Source organism: Chiloscyllium plagiosum, unplaced genomic scaffold, assembly GCF_037043375.1.
Source record: "Chiloscyllium plagiosum isolate Xiang-an unplaced genomic scaffold, Cpla_swu_hap1 HiC_scaffold_10, whole genome shotgun sequence".
In the NCBI taxonomy this organism is placed as follows: domain Eukaryota; kingdom Metazoa; phylum Chordata; class Chondrichthyes; order Orectolobiformes; family Hemiscylliidae; genus Chiloscyllium; species Chiloscyllium plagiosum.
This window is the reverse complement of record NW_028270148.1, coordinates 2316543-2331273: the sequence shown is the minus strand read 5'-3', so window position 1 is coordinate 2331273 and position 14731 is coordinate 2316543. Positions and strand designations below refer to the sequence as shown.

General features: G+C 41.3%; 1 protein-coding gene across 2 annotated transcripts in view; it reads right to left on the bottom strand.

Moving 5' to 3' along the window:
• Positions 1-5401: 5401 nt before the first annotated feature.
• dnajc27 (DnaJ (Hsp40) homolog, subfamily C, member 27) overlaps positions 5402-14731 on the bottom strand; it is a 56718-nt gene continuing 47388 nt past the window's right edge. For both annotated transcript variants that reach the window (XM_087990957.1, XM_043696736.2), the window contains exons 4-7: positions 12835-12999; positions 7676-7798; positions 6966-7123; positions 5402-5744 (exon numbers count right to left, since the gene is read on the bottom strand). In XM_087990957.1, coding sequence (XP_087847083.1) covers positions 5612-5744; positions 6966-7123; positions 7676-7798; positions 12835-12999 — 579 coding nt within the window. In that variant the 3' untranslated portion in view covers positions 5402-5611. The remainder of the gene's footprint in view (positions 5745-6965; positions 7124-7675; positions 7799-12834; positions 13000-14731) is intronic.

Below are 14731 nucleotides of genomic sequence, written 5' to 3'. Positions count from 1 at the left end.
TAAAGAAGGATATTCTATTCAATCGTGAACACTTGTTTCATCCTGATTTTCAGATTTGAGAATTGCAGATCCAAAGAGAAGAACATAAAGTCACTGGTGTTCAGCACAAGCTATTCTTTGCATAGAAGATTGCTTAGAACTGTGAGTTCTTGAATAAGTATGAGCAGCCAGTGCATAACAAGTCCAAAAGAGAGGGCACTATTCCAGATTTAGTTGTAGCAAATGAAGCTGGGTAGGTGGATGAAATAGCAATTTGAGGATAATACAATTATATTGAGCATCATAATGGAAAGTAACAAAGGTACAATAGGAACTCCAAATTGGGCAAGGCAAACTTTATAAGGCTGAAAGAAAATCTGGCAGCATCGGGACAGGTTACAGCTTCTTGAAGGAAAGTCAGTGACAAATAAGTGGGTGGCATTCAAAGTGAGATTGAACAGGCAGAGTGGTATGTCACTAGTATATTTACATACAGATGAGGAAGGACACCACTTTGACTGGGACAACACATCCATCCTAGGGCAAACAAGCAGAGACACACACGAGAATTCCTAGAAGCATGGCATTCCAACCAGAACTCTATCAACAAACACATTGACATGCATTCCATTTACCAACCCTTGAGAAAAATAACAGGAAATGACATTACCACAGGAAATTACAGCATCAACTCAAGGGAAACCTAAACACATAAATAAAAAGCAGGCCATACCACGAGAGCTTCATTCGGAGGCTCATTGCTGATGTTACCTGGTATGGTGATGAAACATCTGAAACTGGACTTTCCAGCTCAGCGAGCAAACCTACATCCATGTAATAGTCAATGGATCATTTTATGAATGGAAAACAGCTTCCTGTAGTATTTTACAGGGATCAATGTTGAGTCCCTTCCTGTCTGTGATATATATTAATGATTTAGACTTAAACATAGGTTCCATGATTGGGAAAATTTCAGATGATCCAGAAATTGCTCAAATGGTTGAATCCGAAGAAAATGGCTGTCCACTACAGGATGACATCAATGGTTCAGCTGAGTGGGCAGAAAAGTGGCAATGGAATTCAATGCAGAGAAACATTTGGGGAGGGCAAACAAAGCAAGGGAAAACACAATAGAGAAGGCAAAAAGGTAGTGGGAGATTTTGGAGTGCACATCCACAAATTTCTGAGGTTGAAGGGCAAGTGGAAAGGTAACAAAGATGGCAAATGGGATGCCTTCCTTCATTATGAGAACAACCATAAGGGGAACAACCATTTTCTATCCAACCTATTCATGCCCCTCAGAGTCTTAAAACTCTTTTTGTATACAGTTCTGGTCACATGATGGAATAATATAATTGGTCCAGAAAGACTACACAGGAGATTTCCAATAATATTGCAATGTCTTAAAAATTGCAGGTGCAAGCAAAGATTGGGTAGACTAGGTTGTCTTCCTTAGAAGAGGCAGAAGGTGATTTAATTATGCATACAAGGTAACATAGCGTTTGGATACAGAGGACAGACAGGACTCGTTAAAGCTCTGGTTAGGCTCCATTTGGAGTACTGTGTCCAGTTTTGGTCCCCACACCTCAGGAAGGACAAACTGGCACTGGAGCGTGTCCAGCGGAGATTCACACGGATGATCCCGGGAATGGTAGGTCTAACATACGAGGAACGGCTGAGGATCCTGGGATTGTATTCATTGGAGTTTTAGAAGATTAAGGGGAGATCTAATAGAAACTTACAAGATAATGCATGGCTTGGAAACGGTGGACGCTAGGAAATTGTTTCCGTTAGGCGAGGAGACTAGGACCCGTGGACACAGCCTTAGAATTAGAGGGGGTAAATTCAGAACAGAAATGCGGATATATTTCTTCAGCCAGAGAGTGGTGGGCTGTGGAATTCATTAATCTACAAAGCTATGGATCAGGTCATAGAGCTGTGCAGCATGGAAACAGATTCTTCAGTCAAACTTGTCCATGCTGACCAGATATCCCAAATGAATCTAGCACCATTTGTCAGCATTTGGCCCATATCCCTCTAAACCCTTCCTGGTTCATACACTCATCCACATGCCTTTTAAATGTTGTAATTGTACAACAGGTGCTGGGAAGTGAACACTTTTATTTGGCTGACACAAACATGATGGGCTTAATTACTTCCTTCAGTGCGGTAACATTTCCGTGGTTCTAAATGCAGCTTCACAACCAAAACACCATTCAACTAAGGATTTCCTCCACCATGCAGGAGACCAGAAGGTTGTCATGCCACACCAGAAGGTCCTAATGGGAGGAGGCCCATGTGCCATGGCAGGAGATTGCCACACCAAGGCCTGGAGACCACTACACCAGGCGAGAGGTCTCTGCACTAGGTCAAGATTCATTGCCAGAGGATGGGAATCGTCATTTGCTAGATGCCAGAGATCATCACCGGAAGTTGGGAATCATCATTTGCCAGATGTGGGAATCACTGTTCCTTGCTAGAGGTCGCTGGAGGTTGGGAGTCGTCAAAGGCCAGAGATCGAAGGGAAGAAGGAGATAAAGGTAATAAAAACACGAGGAGGAAGAGAATGTGAAGAGAACAAAGAAAAGGTGAAAAGAATAAGGGTGGGCAGAGCAGATGAGCTCCAGCTGGAGCACCCTTCTCCGTTACCATCTTCCCAAAGGTAGCCCAAAAGAACATCCTGATCTTCAGACTAAGAACTATACAACCTTCTGGATAAAAATATGTTCAACACTTTCAGACTGTGAACTCACTCCCATTTCTTCCCTTTCTTTTAGCTTTACTTACTGCATTCTCTGTCACCATGTCTTCCCTCCCCTCCCCCCACTCCAATGTTCTATCTTTTCTTTCCAATTTGGCAGTTAGACACACCATTGTTCTGCCATTCTCATCATTTAATCTGCACTGTCAACATCCTTTCTCCCCCAGCAAAACAACCCCATCCCCACTATTGCATAAATGCTGCCCCCTCCACACTTCACATCAGCTTTGATGAAGGGTCATCTTGACTCGAAACATTAACTTGTTCTCTCTCCACGGATGTTACCTGACCTGCTGTGATTTCCAGCATTTTTTTGTTTTCAGCAGAAGAAAAATAAACTGCTTTTGCTAGCAACAGGAGTTTAGTGACACAGAAAGCCAGCAGCATCTAGAAGAGCTATGTGTATGACTTATTCAGAATGAAGAGGCTGTTAGCAGCTGAAGTCCTGTTAATAGTAGTCTCCAAAGCATTCAATGCTGGAAAAATGCCATGATTTGTTTTGAAGGAAACTCCAGAAGCAGAAAGTTTTAAATAAGCATTAACTAAGAAATGAGCAACACTTTAGTTAAGAAACTAATTAAGAGATGAACTAAACAAAATAGCTCTGGGTAAATGCAAAAAATTGCTGAAAATAATTGATTATAGTCATGCCAACTGATCAAGCAGCTTTAAGCTGGAAGGCATGGTGACCCTTCACTGAGACCTGGGTGTATGCAAGGTTGTTGTGAATGTTGAATCTTATTTTCTTATATTTCTAATAAGACTGCTTGAAAGAGTTATTGCTAGGTGCACGTTTTCCTTCTGTTATATAATAAAACTTTATGTTATTTGGGTAAGGAAGGCTTTCTACATCGGGAAGACAGGATGCCTTCTTGTGGATCGTTTCAGTGAACATCTCTGGGACACCGCAACCACCAACGCCACCGCCCCGTGGCTGAACACTTCAACCCCCCCCACCACTCCATCAAGGACATATTCCGCCTTGGGTCCCTGCAACAACATGGGATAAATGCGGATTTCAACAGCTTCCTCATTCCCTCTCCCCCTACATTATCCCAGTCCCAAGCCTCCAACTCGGGACCGCCCTCCTGACTTGTCCATCATCTTTCCCATCTATCAGATTCACCCCCTCCAGCCTAGCACCTTCTCCCTCACCTTCATCTATCGCTTTCTCAGCTCCCTTCCCCCCAAACGCATCCCCTCCCAATTATCTCTCAGCCCCCGGCCCACAAGCCTCATTCCTGAAGAAGGGCTTACGCCTGAAACGTTGATTCTCCTGCTCCTCGAATGCCGTCTGACCTGCTGTACTTTTCCAGCAACAGACTCTTGACTCTGTTATTTGCTTAAAGATATGTTGGCAACTTTCTTGTGAATATATTTAGTGATGGACTCCCGTGGTAAACAAAACTTGTGGTTTCTCAAGCTGTGTCTCACATTGGGATCTGAATTCAGTATTACATCAGCTGAAATTGGAGCAGACTTCATGTGCAGACAGAAGCCAAAAGGGATGGATCAGCTGTTAAACCAGCTACTACTACCAAGTGTTTTGGTCATATGTGAAGAATACATGTGTCACCTGTAACGGGTCAATAATACTGTACTTTCACCAATAATAAAAAAACAAAGCAGGAAAATCCCCCAAGTCAATACAATCAACTTTCAGTAGTTACTAAGGCATAAACTTTGAGGAGGGCACGGTGGCTCAGTGGTTAGCACTGTTGCCTCACAGCACCAGGAATCTGGGTTCGATTCTAGCCTCTGGCAACTGTCAGTGTGGAGTTTGCACATTCTCCCTGCGTCTGCATGGGCTTCCTCCGGGTGCTCTTGTTTCCTCCCACAATCCAAAGATGTGCAGGTTAGGTGGACTGGTGTGCTTAATTGCCCACAGTGTTCAGGGATGTGTACGATAGGTGCATTAGCCATGGGTAAAATTAGAGTAATAGGGTAGGGGGAATGGGTCTAGGTGGGTTACTATTTGGGGGTGGGTGGATGTGGACTTGGGGGCTAAATAACCTGTTTCCACACTGTAGGAATTCTATAATGAAATAAACCAGCAGACCAGAAATGAAAGATGATGAGCACTTCAACAATCATTGAGTGACCAACATCTCAGTGGTGAAGGGTTTGAACTTCATTCAAAGACAGTTGCAGAAAATGGAGTTTGGGATGCAGGTATTTGTGTCAGTCCACAAAAAAGATGATTTTCTGAAAATAAAATCACGTGGAAGACCATGAGAAAATGACTCATCTGTTCTTCCGCTATGAGCAGCATTAGAGACGAATTAAGTCGTGTCACTGCAGCATGATGAGAATCTCGGCAAACAGTGTTGAGGCTCTTTGAACAGGAAAAGTGAAGCTTTATGTACTGAAGGAAGGAGGCTGTTAAATAGGGCACCTGAATTAGGATATCATGTGCTAAGGTGGAGAGAAGTAATACAATATTGATCCAATGCTCATCTCTGCTTGTTGAAGGTCTTGCATTCAGCACATCTCAATTTCCTTTCAATCTCTAACTCAACCTAGAATACATATCTCCCTCAACAGTAGACCTGTTTAATACTCTTCGTATGGCCCAACATCTCCGAACTTCTTTCCCTTTAAAGGACATTGCTGCAGCTTGCCTTTTTTTTAAACATGGTGTTTACAGTGAACAGGTTATATTAACAAGTGTAAGAAATACAACAAATCTTAATGTTCAGGTTTATTAATCCTGAAACCAACATCCAATTATTAAGTCACTGACTTCTTATTTACACCAAGATCTGAATTACAGATAGTGCAACACTCAGTTTGGACAAAGACAATTTCATCTCTGTTGTCAGAGTCAAAGTGGACCTTGATGGTACGGGACCTTGATGATACTCCCCTTTACTACTTGATGTTTTTCAGCAACACAGTCCGTGCATTGACGACAGCTTTGAAGGCATCTTCACTCCCTGGTGCAAGGCACTTGTCTGGATGAAGCAGCATGGCCATCTTCCGATAGGCTTTGTTTACCTCATCCCTGTAAAATTGACACAGTCTCAGGGTCCACAATTACCCTCTGGCACACACAATATGGCCATGAATGCAGCTTTATAAGACTTTGGTTAGGCCACACTAGAGTACTGCATTCAGTTCTGGTTGCTACATTACAGGAAGGATGTGGAGGCTTTGGGAGAAGATACAGAAGATTTACCAAAATGCTGTTTGGATTAGAGGGTATAAACTATAAAAAGAGGCTAGAAAAACTTGGGTTGTTTTCTCTGGAGTGGCAGAGACTGACAGGAGACTTGATAGAAGTCCATAAGATTATGAGATGCATAGATAGGGTTGATGGTCAGAATCTTTTTCCTCGAGTTGAAATGCCTAAAACTAGGGGGCATGCATTTATGGTGAGAGAGGAAAGTTCAAAGGAGATGTGAGGGGCAAGTTCTTTAAACACAAGAGAGTGGTAGGAGTATGGAACACGTGACCAGGGGTAGTGGTGAAGGCAGATAAAATAGGGCCGTTTAAGAAACTTTTAGATAAGCACATGAATATGCAAGGAATGGAGGGATATAGACCAAGGGCAGGCAGAAGGGATTAGTTTAATTTGGAGTCATGTTTGGCACAACATCATAGGCCGAATGGCCCATTGCTGTGCTGTACTGTTGTATTCTGTTGTATCATAAGGAGCAGAAATATTTTGGGCACAACACAGTTCTGATATGAAAAGGTCTACCCTTTTTCTAACACTTATGGGGCATTTATTCTTTCTCACTATTTCAATTTTTGTGATCCCATCGTCAGGTTAGAGCACCAAAGTGGCATTGTTACTGGACCAATGACATGAGATTGAACATAATCCATATGTGACTTCAAATGTCACCAGGATAACCTGAATATAAGATCAGGAATCATTGGTTTTCTCTAATCCAGAAAGCTGTTAGTGTCCTGTTTTTAAGCTTTTTCAAAGTATATACAAGGATAATCGATTTTGGGTACCAAGTGAATTAAAGGATATGGAATACTGCAAGAAGGTTAAATTAATGAAAATATTAGCCATGGTCCTGTCAAATGATGAAACAAGCTCAAAGGGCGAAACAGTCTATGCTAACTCCTATTTCTTAAGTTCCTATTTATATGGCAATACTGCCTGTATTGTCCATGACCTGGAACTGGTATTAATCCACATGCAGGCTGTACTCTAATGGGAAAGTTTCTTTTACTGCGTGATAATAATATGTAGGTGAGTTTACTTTACCTAGAGGCTCCAGGCTTCATTCCCAAAATTTCCCAACTATCCTTGCTGTTGCGTATCCTGCGGATGGTGTCTGCCTGCTCCTTAGTAAACCCTAAGCTCACACTGGACTGAGGCCGTTTACCATTCTCACACAAATCCAGGATTGCTGAGAAGAATGCCTGGAATCAGACAGAATGTAGAAAAAAGGAAAATAAGGATTAAACAGGAATTTGACACAGTACTCTTTGTAGATCATGTCACACAGTAGATATTCTGCTGCCCGGTTTTTGTAGCATTCCCAGGAATCACATGCCACTCCCTGGGAATCACAGCACAGACTCCAGGGGAATTGTGGCGTGTACTCCTGGGGGATTCACAGCGTGTGTTCCAAGGGGAATTGCAGCATGGCAAACCCAGGTAACACCGCAGGGTGTTCCGTGGAATCACAGCATGATGATCGCTGATCTCAGGAATCACAGTGTACAGGTCCTGGAGAATCATTATGTACCACTCCCTGGAATCACCATATGGGGAGAATTTTTGATGGTGGTGGGGATGAAGGGAGTTCTTTATTGTGCCCAAAATAGGGAACAAGAATGTTCTCTGATCACAGACATATGAATAGACCACAATCTGTGGCTTCTTGCTCCCAGGTGTTTCTTATCATCATCTAACCCTGCAACTTTCCTCTGGTGGCTAGCTCATTGGAATGATTCCAGCATATGTGGTACCTGGAACATCTCATTAACGCCCTCTCCAGACTGCGCCGATGTTTCAAAGTAGTGGAACCCTCGGCTCTCTGCCCAAAGCCGTCCCTCACTCTCATCGATCACACGCCGTTTCCCACAGTCAACCTAGAGAAAGGAAAAAAAACATAAGAACAGGAAAAGAAGGCCCGCTCCACTTGCAGTAAGCAAGGGCTTTCATTTCATCAATTCATTTTGTGATGAAATAGGTGATACTTTTGAATTTCTTTTCTAATTACGTAATAAAGCAATACTTTCCATGCCTTGGACAAGTATAGCACAGGATGTCTTACAGAGCACACCTTCCGTTACACTGTCTCCATCAAATACCCCCATGACTATTCAAGTATTGGACTTGAATAGTCAGTTTATTTCCATAGTGGAATTCTTCTGCTTTTCATGAACATGATGTAACTTGTCAATTTTCCACATTGCCAGGTAGATGCTGCACTGCAATCATTTAATCACATCCACCGTTTTCACAGCAGCCAGCATTTCAGCAATTCGTGTACTTTTATCTTCTCAGCGTCCTTAATAAAAGGATTCTTTTTCTCATTTTTACTTATCTCAAAATTTTGGAAACAACAGGACTCAAATACCTACCAGGAAGTTTAGCATATGAATGATGACCAAAAAATAATAAATTTCAAACTCTTCTGGTCACTCAATAAGTTGTCATTTGTGTAGGTTTAACTTCACTAATGCTTTATTTCCCCTTACAGTAGTGAATCACAGCGTTGTTCGACCCTGGTACTAAATTCCGATACGACAGAGCTCACATCTGATGCTACATGACTGCATAATCAATTCAATCAATCAATCAAATTTTGCAACTGTTCTGTCTCTTATTTGGATGTAATATCAGATTCTGTAATGGCTTAGCAAGATTAACCAGAATGGGAATAATATTCTCCAAAACGCCCCAGAAATCCCTTTTTAAATTCCTCTTTAATCTTACGAGTAACATATTTCTCAAATTTCATATGATCACATCATATAAAATCCTGTGCTATCAACATCTTGGGGGTTACCACTGACTAGAAACTGAACTGGCCATATAAATAGTGTGGTTATAAGAGGTGGTCAGAGACTAGGAACTCTGTGATAACTAACTCACCTCCTGACTCCCCAAAATCTGCCCACCATCTACAAGACATAAATCAGGGGTGTGAGGGAATTCTCTTCATTTGCCTGAATGAGTACAGCTCCAACAACGCTCAAGAAGCTTGACACCATCCAAGACAAAGCAGCCTGCTTGAGTGGCGTCCTCAACACAGCCTTCAAAATTTATTACAATGCACTGCAATGCCTCACAAGGATTTCTCCAATAGCATCTTCCAAATTCATAATCTCTATCATGTCAAAGGACAAGGGTAAATGTTACAACTGGGGAATTACTGATAATCAAGCCCCACTACTCCACCAACTACATCCTGAGTATAAATGCACTGAGTCAACCCATTGAATGACCGTTCCACTCTTGTGCTGTTACTACCCACTTAGCAAAGTGTCTGGTTCTCAAGCCCCAGCACTCCAGTGTCATTTCATAAATTAACTGTTGGCCAAGGGTCTAGAAATAAAGAATAGAATGTGATAACTTCTTGAGTCCATTTTTCCTGTTGACAAATCTGAATTGTTGACAGCTGTAGATTGATGATAGATGAACTGTTCATTGGCATTTGGGAACTCAGTCGGGTTCTAGGGACTTTGCTGAGAACGGGATATCAGGAGAGTCCTGCAGCTTCAGAGATGGCTTCCTTATTCTGACTCCTGTGTCCATCGAACAGAATACAAAGTCCAAAGAGTGCTTCAAGGCAACTGTTAATAGAGACCCCAATTCCTCTCAAAGCCAATATTTTACTTTCAATAATTAAAGCAATAAATCCCAAAAGGGCGGGTAGGAAGGAAAGGGTTCTGGGGCAGCATTGTTAATATAGGATGGAATAAGTACAAAAACAAGAAATTATATTGGATTGGAAGATGTAGAATTCATATGGGTGGAGGTAAGAAAAATAAAGGAGAGAAGACACTGGTAGGAATAGTCTACAGGCTTCCTAACAGAAACTTTATGGTGGAACAGAGAATAAATCAGGAGATATTGAGGGCATGTAACAAAGGCAGGGCATTACTCATGGGTGACTTTAATCTCCATGTACATTGGGATTATCAGACTGGCAGAGGAAACCATGACAAAGAATTCATAGACCACATTCAGATTCCTAGAACACTATGTTGTGAACCCAACCAGGGATTAGGCTTTTTTAATCTGGCGATTAGATTAGATAGATTAGATTAGATTAGATTTCCTACAATGTGGAAACAGGCCCTTCGGCCCAACAAGTCCACACTGACCCGCCGAAGCGCAACCCACCCATACCCCTACATTTACCCCTTACCTAACACTACGGGGAATTTAGCATGGCCAATTCACCTGAGCTGCACATTTTTGGACTGTGGGAGGAAACCGGAGCACCTGGAGGAAATCCACGCAGACACGGGGAGAATGTGCAAACTCCACACAGTCAGTCGCCTAAGGCAGGAATTGAACCCGGGTCTCTGGCGCTGTGAGGTAGCAGTGCTAACCACTGTTACACTGTTATTACACTCTGGCGATGTGTAATAAGAAAAGTTTAATAAATGATGTCAGAGTAAAAGGTATCCTAAAAACAATGATCATAACATGATAGACTTTAGCATTCAGTTTGACAGGGACAAATCTGGGTCAGGAACAATTGTGCTAAGCTTAAATAAATAAAATTGCAAAAGAACAAGAGCAGAATTGGCTGGAGTGGAATGGGAAGAGCATTTGACAGCAAAAACGGTTGAGGAAAAAGAGCAGATGTTAATAGTCCATGGATCAGAGCAAAGATATATTCCAGTAAGAAATAAGGATTAGAGAGTCTAATCACCAGTGAATATAGCCCTGACTGATTCCGCCTCTCACCATATGTCAGTCCCACCAACCCAGCAATCAGTATAGGTAAACATCCTCTACACTCCCTCAAGAGCCAGACCAAACCTGTTCACAATATTCCAGGTACGGTCTTACCAATACCCTGTACAGTTGCAACAGGACAACCATTCTCCTGCACTCCAACTGACGAGCTATGAAAGCCAACATACCATTTGCCTTCTTCACTGCCTGCTGCACCTGCATGTTTACTTCCTGTGACTGGTGTACAAGGACACCCAAATCTTGTTGCACTTGCCCCTTTCCTAATCTATCACCATGCATGCACTCTAATTCCACTGTGGACTTCATTTCTTTGTCCCTTATCCTGAATTAACTTCCTGACTAAGTCAGTGGTACCACCCTTCCCTTGTGACATCCTTGATCCTGGCACCAGGCAAGCAACATACCATCGTGGAGTTATGTTGGTGGTTACAAAAACATTTGTCTGCTCCCATATCAAATGAAGGCTCTATTACAATCACACTTGCTTTCTTCTTCCTCCTCTTCTGTACAGCCAGCCTGTTTTAGTGTCAGAGGCTTGGCTCTGATTGCAGGAACCAGCATCTTCATCAGCTTACAAAATGGAAAACTGATTTGTGAGGGGACACCAGGGGACACCTGCACTACCTGCAGGATTCCCTTTAACTGCTTGATGGCCACCTGGAGGGGGAAGTGATGGCTTAGTGGTATTATCACTGGACTATCAATCCAGAGACCCCAGGAATATTCTGGGGACTTAGCTTTGAATCTTGCTATGGCAGATGGCAGAATTTAAATTTTAAAAAATCTGAAATTAAGAATCTGGTTACAATCATAAATCCATTATCAATTGTCGGGAAAACACACCCTTATCTGGTCTGGCTTACATGTGATTGCAGACCTACAGCAATGTGGTTGACTCTTAACTGCCCTCTGAGATGGATAATAAATGCTGGCCTAGCGAGTGACACCCTCACCCATTGAAAGAACATTAAAGAAAACCCATTACATTCTTCTCTCCAGTTACTTGAATTGTGATGTGACCATTTTTCTTAAAGTACTATCCATGTAATTCTCAGCCTTGCATATGTGACACAGTGTCTCCAGCCATCGCTTACACTCCGAATCCTCAAGTTTCAACAGCTGAACACACTTCCTGTATGTTTGAAGGACACTGGTAGAGTCCATGTCTTCTTATATATTACAGGTTACATTTTCTATTCCTCTAATCTCACCTTCCGTGTTGTAAATTTACTAGCATTCCTAATTCTTATTAAAGATACTTCTATTGCCTTAACTTTAATCTCTTTCTCTCATTCTACTTTGGTTCACTTATCCTCTTATTATTTATTGTTACTCTTATCCTATTATGCTGGCTCTGATGTTCACTTTCACTGAGCCAGGGATCTCGAAGATGAAGTTCTTCAATCTTTTATATCATTGGTTACACTCCAATGCTATAGTCCTCCATTGAGCAACTAACTGTCCTTCAAGATGTATCAAAGTCTCAAGAGCCTTCATCAGCATCCAATCTTTTTTCTAATTCACTTCACGGGATGTGCTGGCCAGCATTTTATTGCCTGTCCTTAGTTGCCTTCAATAGGAATCAACTGGCATCCAACTCACAAAACACTTTGCTTCTGGTATTAATTTTATTAGGAAAAGACAATGCCAAGGCTATACTTGATTTGATAGGGATGTAAACTGTGTCTGTATATTTATACCATTTTTGCACAGATAATATGATTCAGATGCTGAGAAAATCAGAGGGCAATTGTATCCTGACAATTTACACATTTTTTGCCATTTTCTGGAATGATCACATTCCTAGAACAGGTACAGCATGCAGTCAGGCACAATGTAAAGCTCCTTCTACACATTCCCAGCATGTACAACATGGAGTTAGATACAGAATAAAACTCCTGTTGCATTGTCCCCATCACTCTCAAGGCAAGTACAGCACCGAGGCAGAAATAGAGTAAAGGTCTCTCTACCAGTACTATCTAAGTGTCAGAAGTCTCACAATAACAAGTCATACTTCACCTGATGAAGGAACAGCGCTCCGAAAGAATTTGATTTCATATAAACCTGTTGAGCTATAACCTGGTGTCATGTGACTTCTGACTTTGTCCATCCCAATCCAACATTGGCATCTTCACACCATATTCTAAGTGTGGAGAAGAAGCAAAATAATGTAACTATAATGTGTTACCTTATTAGCACAGACAACGAACACAATGTTCTCCATGTTCCCATGAGGTCCCAATTCCTGCTTCATCTCAGCAAGCCAACCCTCCAGCGCATCGAAGGAATCCTTCAGGCCAACATCGTAGACAAGGATCACACCTTGAGTGTCTTTATAAAATTCATTGCGTACCTATCACAAAAACAAAAATCACCAGCAAGCAAACTATCAAACAATGCTGCTCACATTCACAATGGTAATTGGGAATTCTACCTTTTGCAGTTCAGGACAGTGGGGCATTTGAGAACATCAAGCATGGCTAAAATACGAGGCACTTCAAATAATGACTCATTGTAAACCGTTGTAATGCAGGTCAGAAGTAATCTCCAAGCAATGGCTACAGCACAACAGAATGGAAGGAAATTGAATGACAAAATAGACACTTTTTTTTCTTTATTCATTCATGGGATGAGGCCGTCGCTGGATTGACAGCATTTATTGCCCAACCCTAATTGCACACAGGGCAGTTGAGAGTCAACCACATTGCTGTGGGTCTGGAAGCATGTGTAGGCCAGAGCAGGTAAAGATGGGAGATTTCCTTCCCTAAAGGACATTAGCAAACCAGGTTTTTCATCAGATTCTTAATTCCAGATATTTGTTGAATTCAAATCCCACCATCTGCCATAATGGAATTCGAACCTGGGTCACCAGAACATGATCTGGGCCATCCCCTACTTCAGTGAATAAGGCATCATTTAAATCAGACAGAAAAGCAAGAGAAAGGAAAAGGTAAATATTTGGGCTGTTTAAATTTATGGACTCATAAAAGAATAGTTTTATGGACATGTTTTAAATTGTAGAGTGATAGATCAAAGTAGATGTAAAGAACGTTTCCAGTCTTAAACTGGGGGTGCATAAGTGCAAGATTAAATGAAAAAGATTTCAGACCAAGAGCAGGATAAGCTTATTTATAGAAGAAGAATCATTGACGCTTTGGGATTCAGCATTAATGACTGAAGCAAAGATCAGGTAAATGTTCTAATTCCATTACTTCAGTGCTCATGGCATAATGTAATACTGAACACAATCACCAAAATGGCCCATGATATATTTTATCTATGCTAGTTTCATAATATAAAATACAATTTTACCAGGTTTTTCTAAGAAACAAAGCACTGTTTTTATAAAAGCAAGAACTACTCAAAGATGCAAAGCCAATTAACATATACATTGAAGTATAAATACTGGCCCTACAAAATAATTTTAATTCACATGCACACACACTAGCTGAAGAAAAATGAAGAAACTTTCTGCACAGATAATTTTTAAAAATATATCCTTTGGCCAAAGGACTAATTCTTGAAGAAAAATGAATAAAATATGAAAAGTTTCAGATGGTATTCCTGGCACATCTACACAGATGTCACCAGATCTGTGCAGTGTCACAAAGATCTTTTGAGAAGCAAATTGTTCAAGAGATGTCAAAAGGAAGTTTCCTAGAATAAGAGAATAGCTGCATCTGTTCTTTCAGCCTTCACTCTGGGTTATCAGATGATTTTTTAAAACAGTTGGAAGAGGGTAACTTCTCTCTGCAAGTCACACACCAACTCAGTTCCAAACAATATCAAATAGCCACAACTCCTGACAGCAATAACCTCAGACCTATGATTTTCAGGAAACAAGTCCAAGCAATTAGCTTAAGATATGTGACTTCCAGTGACTTTAAAAAGTGTCTCTTCAGTGACCTTTTAAAAGAAAATTCAGTCTTTTAAAATTAACTAATTTCCCCAAGCCTTTAAATCACAAGACTGTACAAAAAGTTAATAACGCAAGCGATTCCTTAACAATGTTTAATACCTGGCTGGATGGGTGGTAGAAAAGATGAAGGATGATTGATTGATTGTCATATGTACCCGAGGTACAG